Source organism: Anoplophora glabripennis, unplaced genomic scaffold (genome assembly GCF_000390285.2).
Source record: "Anoplophora glabripennis isolate ALB-LARVAE unplaced genomic scaffold, Agla_2.0 scaffold1055, whole genome shotgun sequence".
NCBI classification, from domain to species: Eukaryota; Metazoa; Arthropoda; class Insecta; order Coleoptera; family Cerambycidae; genus Anoplophora; species Anoplophora glabripennis.
In genome coordinates this window covers 3084-21573 of record NW_019417155.1, presented here as the reverse complement: position 1 = coordinate 21573, position 18490 = coordinate 3084, and the positions used below count along the sequence as shown (strand labels likewise).

General features: G+C 39.2%; 1 protein-coding gene across 1 annotated transcript; it reads right to left on the bottom strand.

Annotated features, from left to right (window-relative positions):
* Window positions 1-834: 834 nt before the first annotated feature.
* Window positions 835-1245, bottom strand: LOC108913080 (probable DNA polymerase). The gene has a single exon (XM_018718548.1). The coding sequence runs from the start codon at window positions 1243-1245 to the stop codon at window positions 835-837; it is 411 nt and encodes a 136-aa protein (XP_018574064.1).
* Between the last annotated feature and the right edge of the window lie 17245 nt (window positions 1246-18490).

The following is an 18490-nucleotide window of genomic DNA, read 5'->3' as shown; positions in this document are numbered from 1 at the left end:
ACTGCGTGTGGTTCGTGTAGAAACAGTTAAAGTGTGCCCCTATTGTAATCATGTTTTTGCTGTAAAAGACTTTAGAAAACATTTACGCAGACACAGATATTGCGTGGCGTGTAAAAGACGATTCTATAAGGTTCATACTTATAAGAGGCGCCAACACGACGTTAGTTCTTTTCCGTCTGCTTGAACTTCTAATTATTATTATTATATTTTCAGGTAGTTCCTGTCTACAGCTAACATGGCCAGACGTGTACAGCGTGGAATGCGTCAGGTATGTGTACTTTAGGTTACTAATCTTGTATTCATACCTTTCCAAAGCTCCTCTTAATCTTAAGTGCATTTCAACCGTCTCAGTTACTAAAAAATCGTAACAAGGAAGATCGAACGCGTCTATTACTTGCATCTGAACATTTAGGTTTTCTTTATTTTTAAATCTTTAAATTTATTGCCTTTTCAATCCACGGTATGTTAACCGCGCATCTAGGTCTTCACTGGGATCAACGTACAGGACCTTTATTTCTTTATGTTCCAACAGCTGGGTAGTCCTTTTTTTTTTTTTTGAAACGCTACACTTTCCAGCGCCGCTCTCAATAATAATGAAGAAGACATCTAACCTGTTGCGTTCTATAGCAACTAGGTCTTCATCAAAATATTTGATACTATGGACCCGCGATATAATGCCTCGCGCCCCAGTGGCTGTCCAAAATATTATTGCAATTTTTCTGTATGTTTACTATAGCCGGCACCTTCTTGTATCAGTGAGGAGCTGTCATCGTTTCACTTTCCAGCACCGCTCTCAATTTTACGTATATTTCTATCGACCGAGACATGCAGCCGTTAAATTTCAACATCAGAAATACAATATTCGACGAGGTCGCGCTGCATATCGAACTCGTCGTCCCTGTGTTCCTCGTGCCACTCGAGGAACTTGGCACGATCTTCCGGTTTCATATTATCGGGGTCATAGTATTCTGCTGCCGGTAGGGGACCCACGTAATTTGCGTTTGCTGCGGTGTTGAATAGGTGAGGGAAGTAACCTTTCTTGAAATTATTGTCCAAGCCGAAAGCCCTAGGCAGCTTAGAAAGAGCCATTGGAAAATAATTTAAGCTGTCCAGGAACTTTACGTTCCCCACTACCATTGAAATAATTTGCCTTCTCTTATCTAGTCTCGGGATCGTAGATGACAAAGAGAAGGGTTGTGGTCTTCGGCTTCTCTGTGTTGGTCTGCTCAGATGATCAGCCGACATGTGGGCCTCTACACAGTGTCACGTTTTGAACGCAACACTTTCCAGCACCGCTCACAATTTTACGTATATTTCCATCTTCACGATATCTCTGCGCAGCTTGTGTTTACCACCGCCCTGTACAAGTTCTTCCATTTTTCTATGGCTTTATGTGCGCTTTATGGCGACATTTACGGTGGCCAGCGGATCGTAGGCCTCCTCCTTGTGCTCCCAATTGACGATGATCGGGGAGCGCTACACTTTCCAGCGCTGCTCTCAATAGCTTAGTGCACCCAAATATCCTTCTGTCTACTTCCTCGTTGAAACTTTGTCAGCTTATAATCGCTCGCTCTCTAAAACGACAGTGCTTTTCATGGGCTTCAAAATGGGCCAACTTCCCCTTTATTTCCTACAATTTAATTCTTTATTTCCTCTAGAATCATCAGCCTCTATGAGATTGCTGTAACCAACCCCTTTGGAGTAGAGGCTGCTCCCCTTATTTAAGCTCTGCGAGATTGTGGTACCCAATCCCTTTGGAGTAGGGGTTACCTTCACTTCGCTCTCTGTTGTTCTCTGATTTGTTTTTGCTCTCTCTTATCTATATTTTTGAATTTATTTTCCAACCACTATCTTTTTCCTGGAACTCTTCCGCAGCGATCTTTCTTCTCTTTTCTCTCTGCTTCTTGTGGGGGCTTCCTCCGACTATTTCATTATATGGCTTTAATACGATACTCTTCAGCATGCTCCCTGTAGAGCTTTCTAAGAAAATAAAGAAATTATTTTTTTTGCGTATTAATTACACCATACTGTACTTTACTAAAGACAGAAAAATTATGAAAAATGGAGTAATTATTTTATGAAAAATTAAATATGGAAAAATTACATCATACTGTACTTTACTATATAGCAAAAAATTATATTACGTCAAACTAAAAATGGAGCAATTATTTTATGAAAAATTAAATATGGGAAATTACATAAAACTGTACTTTACTAAATATATATAGAAAAATTACGTCCAATTAAATATTGAAAATTATTTTATGAAAAATTATGAAAAATTTAATATGGAAAAATTACATAAAACTGTACTTTACTAAATATAGAAAATTATGAAAAATTAAATATTGAAAAAGTAGTCTATTTCTATGAAAAATTAAATATATAAAAATTAGATATTTTTTTTATAGCTTTTTAAACGTTCTCCTAACTATTTCGATAGTAGTTTTACCTTTTGTACACATACTGAGATTTTTCTCATTCCATGCCTCTGCTCTAGATTCCTCCCGGACTGCATCTACCTGCAGTAAGAAGCATCCACGTGACAACGCCTTGGTTTAAAAAAAGAAGCGATCACGTGACAACGCCTTGGTTTAAAAAGAGGTATTGTTCTGTATCCACTGCCGTTATGTAATAAATTATTATTCACAACCTTGGTTTTCTTGATACAATTGCAATATTTAAAACTAATATTTAATACAAATAACGTAACACTATTAATATGTCTTGAACGTTTGAGATTCAGATGAAGAAGGATGCCCCTCCTTTAGCGCATGTCGCTATTTCGTCTCCTTTAGTTTAAGCACTCTAATCTTATATATCATTCCGTATACGATTACGACGTTATTAGACCCATAAACACCAAGTATACCGCCCACGCTATTCATACGAACCCGCCCGGCATCTACTGAAAACGCCAAGTACACCGCAGGTTACGATAATGACGTCATCTATTGATAACGTCAAGAACGCCGCCCGCGAACCCGTCTGATGACGTCATCTGCCGATAACGCCAAGCACACCGCGTCTACTGATAAGCGCACCGTCCGCGTTGGGGGCCTGGGGCGAAGCCTCTCGCATACCTACGCGGAGGAATACCTGGAGGCTGCTTGGGAATACTACGCGAGGGTGCCGCCCGCGCGGAGCAAAGCTTTTGCGGGCGGGCGGGCGGGCGGGTCGTTGGGGGCCCCAGCGGGGCAAAGCCTTGGGTGACGCGGGGCCCCGGGGGCAAAGCCCTAGGTGGGGGCAAAGCCCTATGTGACAACATTTTTTGAATTTCCCGCCTTTTTTTCCCAGCCAAAAATGCTGCGCTCTGATTGGCTGGCGGGGGAGGGGAAGGGGGAGGGAAAAGGAGGAGGAGTGGGGGTAAAATTTGTCAAAAACTGCTAATATGAACCTTCATAAGAAAATACATGGGATTTTGGCTCCGTACGCCTATAGTATAATTACTCACGCGTCTCACAGCGAAGATGCTTCTAGTGGACGACCTGTACGAGGAGTGAATCCTAGGTCGCCCGTGGTTACTAGAGCACCAGGTGGTTATGGACTTTGCGCAGAGGATGCTGTATTTCGGCAAGGAGAGGAGACGTTGCCTATATTGGAATGGCGCTACACGAGTGGAAAGCGACGAAAAGCAGGACGAAGTTTGGGAGATGTTATGCGAGAAGGTACCGCCAGACTTCGAAGAGTGCAAGGACGTCCTGTACGAGCACCTGGACATATTTGCGATGGAGCCGAGACCGGCGTCGACGAGGTTGGCGGAACATCGCATAGTACTCCGCGACGACGAGCCGGTGAACACCCCGCAATATCGCTGCTCAGAGGAGAAAAAAATACAAATTAATAAAGCCTGCGACGAAATGCTACAGCAGGGGGTGATACGACGAAGTACTTCCGAGTACAATTCGCCTGCCCTGTTAGTTAAAAAGAAAGACGGAGGACTACCTTTTTGCGTGGATTACCGCAAATTAAACGAAAAAACGCTCGCCGAGACCGGAACTTTGCCACCAATAGACGACATGCTCAAGGAACTGGGTGAAGCACAATACTTTACGACCCTTGACTTGAAGGCTGGCTATTGGCAGGTGCCTATGGAGGAGAGGTCCAAAAAGTACACGACGCCCGACGGCGGGAGTTTTGAGTTCAACGTAATGCCCTTCGGACTCACCGGAGCGCCCGGAACCTTTCAGAAACTAATGACGGAAGTACTGCGAGGACAAATACACCGATTTACGAAAGTATACCTAGACGACATCATCGTCTACAGGGTGTCCCATTTTTATTCTGAAAAAATTCAGGAAAAGGTAGATCCGATAAAATTAAAGGGACTTTGCTATATAAACTTATTTCGAAATCTAAACCCTTTCCGAAATACAGGGTGTTGAAGTTGAAATATTTTTTAAATTTTTTGTTAATATCTCTTAGAGTTATAAATCAATTGTTCTCAAATTTTGTGTGGTGAATGCCACAGTGCACTAGTAATAATTCACAAAATCTCAGCTCGACAGAAAGAGCCAGTGGCGTGCATTCCGCACTTGCCGATACCTTTTATAAAAAGTATGTGTTACGCCACTGACTGATCTTCAAAATAATAAGTAATTTCAATTGTCCGTGCATTGTTCTGCCAAAAGGCATTCTTACGTTTTTTCCATAATANCCATTACTTGTCCTGCAGGAAATAATTAGATTACGGGATCAGGACGAGCCGTTCCATTAAGCCCGTGTCCTGGATAGCTCCACGTCACTAATCCTGTGATCCTGTCGTAAATTCGGTTTTATCGCGACAAGCATTGTTATTCTGTCAGTCGTTAGCTTTAAATTATGCCGGCCGGGACGCTGTTCAAACACTGGCGGGCGTTTTTCTTATGCGGTCGATTCTATTTACTGGACAGGCATCGGCGGAACATCCGAATGTGATGTCGGTTGCGTCCCGAAACCCTGAAAGCACGGCAGTAACGTTTCCCTTTGTTTGTAGGAATAATTAGCCGTACCCGCCTCACACAGGCTCCGTATACTTTTGACTTCAATTGTAGCTGTATGTAGTAATTAGCCATACCCGCCTCACACGAGTATCGTGTAGTTTTCATTTCAACAATTAGCACCAGTTGCCTAGACATAAAAAAGTTTCATTTGTTTCCCTTCTCTTCTGGAATTAACAGTTTTTGTGACTTCCCATTTTCTGTTTGTATGGATTTATCTAGTTCTGCATCTAGATGCCTCATCTTAAAAATTGTAACGAAATTTTTATTAATTTCGTTTCATTTATTTTATTCACACTGTATAACGTCACTTTTAATTTAACACCTATATTTACTCCTTAATTACTCCCGACCTATCCCGTGCTAACTCGACGAACAACCCGTGTCGTAGAACAGCCTCACTTTCAACGTAGACGGCGTAGCACCGGAGTTTTAAAAGCCGTGACCAACCTACTCTCGGCCCTTCTTGATTTTTGTCATCGAAACGAACTAGATCGTACTCGCGACCATTCATTTTTGGTTTGGAAGCACACCGAAATTTGTCAATCTGGTATGTAAATGTGGTTTATTCCTTGTTAATTAATTGTTTTATAATTGCTTCGCTAATACATATTTTGCTAACGCTTATATTTTATTCATTAAATCTAGGTTTACTTGACCTCCATTTGTGTCAAGGGCACGTGGCAAGAAAAGGTCCACGAAGGGTCTTATCTTGTAGTTTCTTCGTTTAGTGAAGTTTGAAAACCCGTTCTGTTGTGTTTTTTATGCTTTCAGAGTATATGATCGGGACATCGCCTGTTGTTTAACGGTCACACAAAGGCTGGTAGAATTTCTGATTTCGTCGCAGACTAGCAGAGTTTCTCTGAGCCCCTGGCAAATTTATACAGTCTGGATCGGAAATGGTAGGCCAACGTACCTAAGGATCGGATTGGGGTAAGTTTCTTTTATTAATTTACTTTTTAATAAAGGCAGCTTGCTTCGACAATTCCTGTGGCCACCAATTTGACCTTTTTGTGGTTGTTTTAATTTCAGGTATGGGAAAAAACTTGCACTAAACGTATTTTATCTTATCTTATCTTCTAGTTTTTTATTATACGTTTTAAATTCAAGCCATAGCAAAATTTAGTTCATATCTTTTATTTAAATATATTTCTTTTACCACATTTTCATACACATTATTTTGAAAACTTTCATATAGAGTGTTTTATTTTATTTGTACGAAAATTTATATACCAAGATACGATCTGATTGTTTCGAGTTATCTATTTACTGTTTGTATAAATTGATGTAGTAAATTTTGATTTACAATTTTAATATGTAAAATATTGTTATAATATTTGGAAAATTTTTAGAATTAAATATTTCTCAAATTTTCAAATAGTGAAGATTTTATTTTATCTTTTCTAGTATCAATTCATTCAACTTTTCAATATCCTAGTCAATATTTCATCGTACTAATCATAACATAGTTTAGAATAATTAACCAGAACCCTAATTGTAAATATTAATTTTAAATCTGTACATTACATGCTAAATCACCGACAATCAGATTGAGTATTCTCCAACACTCATCCTTGTACATCCTACTTGCTTATATCTTTTATTCTCTATTTTTCAAACTTACAACACCACGTAACACCACGGATCTTCTGACCAAGACAACACCGTATTGGATTCAGGGCATCTCACCTTAAGATCTCAGGGAGGAGGTTGTCATGGAATCTGTCACCCGATAACCATTGACCATCTCTACCAGACAGACGACCATTACGTCAACACCCCCTTTGATTCTGGATATAACAACGTAAGACCCATCCAATTTTTTACCCGATCTTGTCAGAAGTGAAACCCACATCAGTTTGTTGTTTTGTTTGTAAAAGTATGATCAAGTAGAGATACTTAACTCAAAGTTAATCTGCTGTGTAAATTATTGTCGGACATTTTAATCTTAATTGTAAATTGATAAAAGTTGCTCCTAGTGATTATTTGTAAAACTAGCCATTTACTAACCTTTTATTGTAGTAAAGTGATTTTAAGAACATATTGTTTAAATCTTGCCCTTCCTCCTAATTTAAGAACTATCTACACATTTAAGACTTTGTACTATACCCCACGACCTTGTGATCTCACTGCACCCTACTGTAGCTTAGCTGGATGCATCTTTTAAGTGTATTTGAGGTTTTGTAACCAATTACCCTCAAAAGTTATCAGTCCAGAAGGACAAATATTAAATAACGTTACACTGTTCACATGAGTTGATCACACTTTCATATACATTGTCTTTTATTATGCCCCAAATGGAAAAGTCCAAAGGAGTAATATCAGGCGAACGAGCTGGCCAAGGAATAGGGCCTCCGCGACCAATCCATTTGTTAGGATATTGCTCATTAAGCCAACCTACTACTGCCCTTCCTGAGTGGGCGGGTGCTCCATCCAACTGCAGCCAACAATCTGCATTAAGCTGTAATGCCAAATTTTCCAGAACAACGGGAAGATCATGTTCTAGAAAATCTAAAAATCCATCGGAATTTAAACGTTGAGGCAAAAATACAGGACCAACCAGTTCTCCATTAATAAAACCCAACCAAACATTCACACTAAATTCATTTTGAAATAATGACGGCCTAATAGCGTGTGGGTTTTCATGTTGCCACAAGTGTAAATTGTGATGGTTTACAACGCCTCGCCTCGTAAAACACGCTTCGTCTGTCCACAGAACCTTAGAGACAAAATCAACATCATTTTCGATTTGATTTAACAACCAATAGCAGAAATTAATTCGATTCTGCACATCTCCAGGGTGCAAATTTTGAACCTTTTTAAAATGATATGCATGTTGATGATCTTTTTTAAGAGTTCGCCATACCTTGCTTTTATTTAATTGCAGCTGCTGGCTTGCTCTTCTCACGCTTAGTCGAGGATTGTTATGAAATGCACGAATAATTCTCAAATTTATTCTTTGATATCTATGCTCTAATGTTGTGGTTTTTCTTACATTACCAGTTTCATGGAGTCTTTGAAATGTATCAGTAAATACTTGAGAATTTGGATGTCGTCTATCAGGAAACCTTCGTCTGTATTCTCGAGATGCCCCCAACGCGTTACCATTACACAATCCGTAACAGAACACAATATCAGCATATTCAGCATTTGAAAATTTATATGGCATTATTAAAGCACTTAATGGTATTTTATAATAAGTTAAATCCGAGTAATTAATGTAAATTTAAGTTTTCGTTTCTCAACAAAGAGTGATCATGTCAAGTTTATTATGACAACCAAAATTGTTTTCAAAGCAACTCTGATTTTTAATTTTCTGTTACTAAGAATGTATAACGTGTATATTGCAGCGAGTGACTTGCAATCTGAACTTTAATATTCGTTGCTAAACTATTGGTACAGTTCCAGGAATCAACATCAGATAATCAATAATCCAGGAATGTGCTTTAACATTTTTTAGATAGATAGAGATTTTAGATAGAGTACTGAAGCCAAATTAAAACAACCAAAGCGTTTCAGTTGTTAATTAAAACAGTTCTGCTAAAATTAAGATCAGGGATGATTTTATAAAATGTCGGTTTACTCCGTAACGGTGCCTATTATGGAGAAAACGTAAGTATGCTTTTTTGCAGAACTATGTACGGACAATTGAAACTACTTATTATTTTGAAGATCAGTCAGTGGCGTAACACATACTTTTTATAAAAGGTATCGGCAAGTGCGGAATGCACGCCACTGGCTCTTTCTGTCGAGCTGAGATTTTGTGTATTAGTACTAGTGCACTGTGGCATTCACCACACAAAGTTTGAGAACAATTGATTTACAACTCTAAGTGATATTAACAAAAAATGATAAAAAAAATTCAACTTCAACACCCTGTAGTTCGAAAATGGTTCAGATTTCGAAATAAGTTTATATAGTAAAGTCCCTTTAATTTTATCGGATCTACCTTTTCCTGAATTTTTTCAGAATAAAAATGCGACACCCTGTATAGTAAGACGCCGTCGAACACCTGCGCATAATATTCGACTCCGGCAACCGGAAACTGTACCCGGAGCCCCGCGAAGTACCGTTGGCGTTCGACGAAGGACAGCAGGTCCTCACACGTGTTTGACCAGGTCAATCGACCGACCCCTTCTGCGCCAAATGGACAGGACCTCACCGTGTAGTGCGTCGAGAGGGAGAAACTACGTACACCGTGGAGCGCGATGGACTCCAAGTGCGGGTACACCTTGACGACTTGCGCCCCGTACCTGAAAGACAGTGATAGTGTAGGAAGAGGACGTGTACCCCAGGCATACCCACGTGGAACAACTCGGTCCGAGGGCCCCGACTGAGAAGAACCACCGCCCCTGCCGACGCGGGAGCTCACGTAACCTTTTCTTGCATAAGCTGGACATAAATTATTTACAGTAGTTAGCTTTACCGGTAGTTTATACTATTAATTTGCACGACGTAGCTTTAGCTTTCGATAATCCGTACTGCATGCCAAAAATTTGTAGTGTAAATACGTTAATTAATACCTTGTTTGTTTCAGTAATTTCTAGGAGCCAGCGACCCCGGTCGGCCCCACCGAGGACTCCGCCAAGAGGAACGCTACACCGGCCGCCGCCGTAGCCCCTCTATCGCCAGCCGCCACAGAAGCCCAGGTCGAGGAGGCCTAGATGACCGCAGACCCTGTACATACATCCCTTATTCCCCCCCATTCTTCCTTTTTTTTTTCAAAAAAAGGAGAATAATAAATAAATAAACAAAAAAACTACTCCCGTAGGTTTCTTGCTAGCTCTTCCTGCAGGTAGTAATCGAGCTAACGGAAGCATGAGCACAAAAAAAAGAAAGGTGCTCAATACAACTTCAGACCTGGTATACCCGACGAGGAAGGTGTCGCCCCGGGCAAATTTCGCGAGGTTTGCTTGGACGCACCCCATTGGTCGAAGGGTCGCGCGTCCCTTCGACCGAGCATTTAAATACTCCGCCTCGGACACTTGCTCTGGACAGAGAGAGTCAAGTCGAGTCAGAGTGCGGACGCACGACGGTCGACTTTTAACTTTCAATTTAACTTTTATCAACCGCCTTCCAGGTCGCGTTTATTTTTATTTTGCAGTTTTATTCGCGTGATTGAGGTATACCAGGAGTCAGTTGTCTGAGCACCGCCCAACAATTGACTCTATAAAAGAATTCGCTACAACTTCACAAGGAAAAGCAGGTGCAGGTGGTTTGACTTCTCTTATTCTGGGAAGTCAGAGCCCCTATAATAAAAGAATTCGAAGTCTGTAATCTTCATTGCGGACTATAAACTAATAATTCGGGCGAGCGCTTGCCACAACGAAGGGATTTCATCAGTGGAGTCTTTCAGCCGTTGCCGAGCGCCTGCAAGGAATTACGGCTGTCTGGCACCACAAAAGCGAGAACAGGAGCAACACACCGTGAGGCTTTGCACTGGGTCTGACGCCGGCGTCAACCCTAAGCTCTAGAAGAATCAAGACAGTGTTACGTTTTAAAATTTCATTGTAATTTTCGGTTTGTTATCGTTAAAAAAAATTAGATCAAATATTATACATATAATTAATTAATAATTTCTTTATTATATTTACTTTAATTTCATTTCGTTTCATCTCGTATAATTGCTAACATTAGCTGATTTATTCCTATTTAAATTTCGTACCTATTTAATACTTAAAGATATCGATTTTTTTTGTTAAAATTCTGGCTTGGGTCGATTCGCGGTTCACCGGTATCGAAATACAACTGATTTCTGACAGTATTGCCAAACTAAATTCGAATCTTGAAGTTGCGGTTATTTGTTTTGCATTAATATAGGTTTAGGGGGTTAATATAAATGTTTCAAATAGTAAGATGTGGGTATAGGGTTGTTATATCATTCTCTATGGATAAGTAAACTTAATATTTGTAATAATTTTTTGAACATACGGTTGTGATTGGCTGAGGTACTGACCAATCAGATCATGACATGTTCTTAGGTATTTTCAATCTTCTGTCTCATTGGAGGGGAACTTGAGTGCTTGGACTGCTTAAAAAAAGTTAGCAACGCCGTGTGTGATTGTGGCTCGTGAAAATCTATGATCATTACAATCATCTTTAATTAGGATTAATTTTTGCGGCCAAATTTGAAGAATTTGCAGGTCGTTAGTTCTTTTGGAGCAAACATTTTGCTGGAAATCCCGAAATTCTAACTTCTTTGGAAGGATTTGTGACACGACGCTGTGTGAGACTTATCGTTAATTCCTTGGATTAAAATCTTAAGAGGTATGTTTTAATCATTTAAATTATCATCAGTTATCCATTTCGCTTGGGCAAACATTATTTATTGCTAATTATTTCTTTTAAATCCAGTGCTTATTTCTTTTCTTTCTTATCACCAGGTTCATAAGGTCCACTTTGCGCGTTATCGGCAGACAAGTGGTTTGCGTGGAGAATAAAACCCCTATAATAAGGGTAAGTGATATTTATATCCTATTTCTTTTTATCTGTCTGATCATTGTATATATATGATTTTATTAATATTTAGCTTTTTTTTAAATAGTGTTATAAATTTAAAATTATTCCAACAACAAGAAGCCACGTTGCCAAATTATTATTACTGTTGGTGATATATGTTATTTTAAAATATCACGTCATATACTCGTATGTGGCGACTTGTACATCTAACCTAAGAGTGTATTTTAATTATTTTGTTTTCTCTTAGGGTTTTTTTTTGGGACTTAAATCCTTGCTTCTGGAGTCTGTTCCTGAACAGAGCGACTCCTCTGTTGTACTTGGACGTCCTCTTCTGGATTACTGTTCTACTTCTGGAGCAGTACCTGCTGAGACTCACGGTTGATGTGATCTCTGTTTAACGATCATTGCGGCAGTTTCAGCCGAATTCATCAGATCAATGGAGGTCTTACATATATTTTGTCTTACCACCAAAATCTGTGGCTGACAGCACCAACTGACTGACAGGAAAAGCAGGAGAGCACGTTCAAGTTCAACCATTTATTTTCGTTATTTCATTTATTTATTTTTGTGTTGCTATTGGTATGCTATTATTTAAAAGTTAAAGATAATTAGTAATATTTTTAGATAGTTTTGCCATATATTCATATTAGTTGCATCTGCATGGATGCAGAAATTATTTAGTACATCTGCTTCATACGTATTTGTATCTAGTGTATTAAGCTTTTGTTTTATTGGCTAACAATGAAAGTAGATTAGCCTAAATTTGCATGTTAACGAATATTCGCTTATTATTTGCGTTAATGATAGATTTCGGCTTTGCTTTACTTAATGCTTATATTTACTACTATTATTTTACATGCTATAAATTAGGGCGGAAATTAGGGCGGTAATTCCGGTCGTATATGCTTATCTGCTTTTATATATATATAATTAGGGCGGTAATTCCGGTCGTATATGCTTATCTGCTTTTATATATATATACGCACGCGCCTGAGCTCAAGCGACGCTGTTCCTAAGTTTAATATGGGGTGCGCTATTTTACATTTTGTTTGATGATTATTATTATTAATACTCTTACCCTAATCTCTAAAGTTTGCGTTTACTAGATTTATTTTGCTTATTTTATTCTTCATATCAATCCAGAATATTCACATACCTATATTATCTTGGTTTGTTAACTTTACTTTGTTTATATAATAAAACATATAAAATTTTACTTGTGTTTGACTTTTATACTCAGCAACATTTTGACAATTTTGGTAGTTGACTATTAAAGGGTATGTATGTACTTAGCAAGAAAATTTGTTTGGCGCCCGTTTTATCATGAACCACTCCCTTCTCCACAGAGTTAGCCAAATACCCAAAAGATATTTGGCCTAGTTTGACCTAGTCAAACATTGACGAGTTGTAGCATGCATTTTTGGCGCCCAACGTGGGGCCATTTGTAAATATATATATATATATATTTGAAAAATTAACTTTGTTAGAGATTAACTAGTTTATTAAAGTATTTACTTTGAATTTTTATTATTTCATTTCGAACATGGTGTACAAAATGCAAATAAATAGGCTTAATAAAGAGGAAGTTACTTATGAGCGCAAAATTCGCGGAATTGCTACGGGAACTGTTGATGCGATGGGACATTCGTTAACTATGACGCGAAAACTGGAAACCAGTGGTGACAGCATGAAGTATCCACCATATCCATACACAGCAGATGAAGATGTGAAGGCAGTTCAAGATAAGCTGGCTCTTAGAGCGAGTTGAAGAATTGCGCGTAGCAAGACATGTTGATAAAGATACATTACTTGAATCTGGTATCGATTTATTCACTGGTAGGGCTTACCAATTTTATGTTGCTTATCGTTGTCAAGTGAGCAGTTGGGATGAATTGGTAACCTTACTTAGAGAAGAATTTCTGTCTCCCAATTACAACGAAAAACTGTTTGAAGAAATCCGGAAACGCACACAAGGACCACAAGAAACTATGGGCATATATCTAGCAGTTATGACAGGATACTTCAACAGGTTAACGTGTATTATTTCAGAGGATACGAAGTTGAAGATTTTGCTAAGAAACATTGCTCCTTTTTATCAAAATCAATTAGCGTTGGTGGAGGTAACTTCTATTTCACAACTGCGTGAACTGAGCCGACGTTTTGAAGCTCTTAAGGAGTCTGTAGAAGGTTATGTAGCACCATCCAGGAAGACGCGCCTTAGAGCCAGATCTGGCTTATGTTCAAGTCGATGAAAGCGTCAGCGAACATAGTCAACCATCAACTTCAGGTCATCAAATACCAAAGAGAGGTCCTACGAAGGAAATCATTTGATACCGCTGCAGCAAACCAGGCCATCGAGCAATAGGTTGCACAGAGAGGCGAAACAAATTTTGTTATCGCTGTAAAAAGGAAGGTTTTACTGTAAAGACCTGTCCGGTCTGCTCAAAGCAGGAAAACTCTGCTCGACGCTCCTAAGAGATCGAGTTAGGTGTGTCGAAGAGAAATCCTCGATCGACAAATTACAAGTAATATTAGATTACGTCTTGGAACATGCCGTCAATGACGAACGTCCCTACTTAGAGGTGAACATTTTAGGTAAGTCGATGTTGGGCCTACTTGATTCTGGTGCGTCCAGAACAGTGGTTGGTCGAAAAGGTTTTCCCGTTATCCAATAACTTGGACTTGTGATTAATCGAGACCAAGCAGCGGGTTGTACGGTTGCAAACGGTATTCGTTGTCGGAGTGTTGGTACTGTTGAGCTACCTGTTACTCTAAGGAACCAGTTTCGGTTAATCGAAGCTATTGTGGTTCCCGAATTGCCACATTTGTTAATATTAGGTGCCGACTTTTGGCGAATTATGGGAATTGTGCCAAATTTACGTCACAATGAGTGGCATTTTTCTAACGAGCCAATTATGGTTAATTCTGTACAGCATGTCAAAGCACAGGCTCTGTTAACTCCTCTGGAACGATAGACTACAAGCAGTTATAGACAGAAACTTTAAGTTGATGGGTAAGAACATTAGGTTGCACAGATAAAGCCGAGCATGTAATAGTCACGAATAGTGCTCCCATTAAGCAGCATTATTATCGTGTGAACCCCATTGTTTCGCAACAAATCAATAAGGAACTTGATGAGATGTTGGAACTTGGCATTGTCGAGCCTTCAAAAAGCCCTTGGTCTTCACCTATCCTTCTAGTTAAAAAGAAGGATGCTGGATTTCGTTTCTGTGTCGACTATCGGAAATTAAATTCCGTTACTGTTAGAGATAGTTACCCACTTCCGTTAGTTTCCGACACATTGGATAAACTTAGAGATGCTCTCCAGCTTGGACGTGAAATCTGCGTATTGGCAGGTTCCTGTGGCGGACTCATCAAAGGAATATACAGCGTTTGCTGTCCCAAATAGGGGACTCTTCCAATTTAAAAGAATGCCGTTCCGGTTGCATAACGCCCCGGCAACATGGCAGCGTCTTATTGACAATGTTTTAGGGCATGATTTGGAACCCCACGTATTCGTCTACTTAAACGATGTGGTGATCGTGACCCAAACATTCGAGCAACATTTATCCATCATTGAAGAAGTCTTTCGTAGACTACGTGAAGCAAAGATCACGATAAGTACTGACAAGTGCCAATTTTGCCGTCCGCAAATGAAGTACTTAGGCTACGTTGTTGATCGCAACGGTTTACATGTAGACCCTGATAAGGTCAAAGCCATGTTGGAGCTACCGACTCCTACTTCAGTAGGTGAAGTACGACGGGTAGTAGGTACTTTCTCTTGGTACAGGCGGTTTGTACCTGATTTTGCACCAATTATTGCTCCTATTACGGCACTGCTTCGTAAAAAATCTAAGTTTGTATGGACCGAAGAATGTAATAAGTCATTCAGACACCTTAAGGAATGTTTAATATCGGCTCCGATACTAAGCTGTCCTGATTATTCCAAGCCTTTCGTTGTCCGAACGGAGGCGTCTGGGTACGGAATAGCTGGAGTTCTAACGCAACCTCATTCCGATGGAGACAAAGTCATAGCTTATTTGAGCCGGTCTCTTACTAAGCAAGAACGAAATTTCTCTGTGACCCAAAGAGAATGTCTTGCTGTGTTATGGGCAGTAGAAAAATTGCGTCCTTATCTAGAAGGTGTAGAATTCGCCGTGGTGACAGACCATTACAGTCTTCTTTGGTTACAGAGCCTTAAAGATCCAACGGGTCGTTTGGCTTGTTGGGCCGTTCGTCTTCAGCAATATAGCTTTAAAGTGATCCATCGCAAGGGAAAGGAACACGTTGTTCCTGACACTTTATCAAGAGCTGTTCCTATGATCGATGTGTTTGATGGTAAAGATCTAGTTGATAGTCAGATAAGTGCTGATAAATGGTATCAGTCGATGATTGCCAAAGTTAGTGGATCACCTTCAAAGTACAGTACTTGGCGTGTAACTGGTAACAAATTATGGAAATACGTTGAACCCTTGTATCCTTCCATATCTAATGCCGAAGAATCTTGGAAGCTTGTTGTTCCAAAACAGGCCCGCCGAGAGATAATTGTTGAAGCTCACAATCTTCCTACATCCGGGCATACTGGCGTCTATAAGACCTTCTCTAGAATAGCTGAGAAATACTATTGGCCGAAAATGCGTGGTGATGTTGCCAAATATGTTCGGCATTGCCATAATTGTGCATCTCACAAGGCTTCTCAGGAAAAACCAATTGACCAAATGGTGCCTCACCCCATACCAGATCGGCCGTGGGAAATTATATCTACAGATCTGATGGGACTTTTCCCAAGGTCAAAGCATGGCAACACTTTTATCTTGGTTGTAACTGATTACCACAGCAAATTTCCAATTTTGTTTCCACTCAGGAAAGCAACTGCTGAAGCTGTTGTCCGGAAAATAGAATCTGAGGTATTTTTAATGTTTGGTGTACCTAAAATTTCAATTTGTGATAACGGACCACAGTATAGAAGCAAGGAGTTTCGGAAGTTAGGCTCCGAATATAAATTCACTATAAAGTTCAGCGCAAATTATCATCCTAGAGCCAATCCGACAGAGATAATCAACAGAACTCTGAAGACCATGCTGGCTGTATATGTTTCTGACAACCATCGCTGTTCGGATGAAAATTTGGATAAGATCGGTTGTGCCATACGTACCTCCAGACACGAAGTAACTAAGCTGACACCGTACTTTATTAATTTTGGTAGGAACATGGTTCTTTCTGGAACGGATTATTGTCCAAAAGGTATCTTGGACGTTGAAGATGGTGTGCAAACAAGTGCGTTGAGTCGCAATGTCCTTTAAACAGATGTTTGCTGATGTTCAGAAACGTCTGAAGGCAGCTGCTGAGAAAAGCTGTAATACATATAATTTGCGACGACGCCACATTCAATACTTACCCAATCAACTCGTCTGGAAACGGAATTTTGTTTTGTCCGATGCAGCTAAATAAAAACTGGCACCAAAATTTGTTGGTCCTTTCCTTATCAAGAAGAAATTATCTACCTGGACTTATGAGTTAGCGGATGCTAACGGTAATTCTCGAGGTGTCTGGCACTCCAAGGATTTAAAACCTTATTCCTTAGAGGAAGATACAGACGTTCCATAATTTGTTTATTTGCCTCACCATTTCATAGTATCCTAGAGAAATTTACGGGGTAAATTTCTTCAAGTGAGGGGGGAGTTGTTACGTTTTCAAATTTCATTGTAATTTTCGGTTTGTTATCGTTAAAAAAAATTAGATCAAATATTATACATATAATTAATTAATAATTTCTTTATTACATTTACTTTCATTTCATTTCGTTTCATCTCGTATAATTGCTCACATTAGCTGATTTATTCCTATTTAAATTTCGTATCTATTTAATACTTAAAGATATCGATTTTTATGTCTTGGAGTTTTTTTGTTAAAATTCTGGCTCGGGTCGATTCGCGGTTCACCGGTATCGAAATACAACTGATTTCTGGCAGTATTGCCAAACTTAATTCGAATCTTGAAGTTGCGGTTATTTGTTTTGCATTAATATAGGTTTAGGGGGTTAATATAAATGTTTTAAATAGTAAAATGTGGGTATAGGGTTGTTATATTGTTCTCTATTTATAAGTAAACTTAATATTTGTAATAATTTTTTGAACATACGGTTGTGATTGGCTGAGGTACTGACCAATTAGATCATGACATGTTCCTAGGTATTTTCGATCTTCTGTCTCATTGGAGGGGAACTTGAGTGCTTGGACTGCTTAAAAAAAGTTAGCAACGGCGTGTGTGATTGTGGCTCGTGAAAATCTATGATAATTACAATCATCTTTAATTAGGATTAATTTTTGCGGCCAAATTTGAAGAATTTGTGGGTCGTTAGTTCTTTTGGAGCAAATATTTTGCTGGAAATCCCGAAATTCTAACTTCTTTGGAAGGATTTGTAATACGACGCTGTGTGAGACTTATCGTTAATTCCTTGGATTAAAATCTTAAGAGGTATGTTTTAATCATTTAAATTATCATCAGTTATCCATTTCGCTTGGGCAAACATTATTTATTGCTAATTATTTCTTTTAAATCCAGTGCTTATTTCTTTTCTGTCTTATCACCAGGTTCATAAGGTCCACTTTTGCGCGTTATCGGCAGACAAGTGGTTTGCGTGGAGAATAAAACCCCTATAATAGCCACGTTGCCAAATTATTATTACTGTTGGTGATCTATGTTATTTTAAAATATCACGTCATATACTCGTATGTGACGACTTGTACATCTAACCTAAGAGTGTATTTTAATTATTTTGTTTTCTCTTAGGGTTTTTTTTTTGAGACTTAAATCCTTGCTTCTGGAGTCTGTTCCTGACAGAGCGACTCCTCTGTTGTACTTGGACGTCCTCTTCTGGATTACTGTTCTACTTCTGGAGCAGTACCTGCTGAGACTCACGGTTGATGTGATCTCTGTTTAACGATCATTGCGGCAGTTTCAGCCGAATTCATCAGATCAATGGAGGTCTTACATATATTTTGTCTTACCACCAAAATCTGTGGCTGACAGCACCAACTGACTGACAGGAA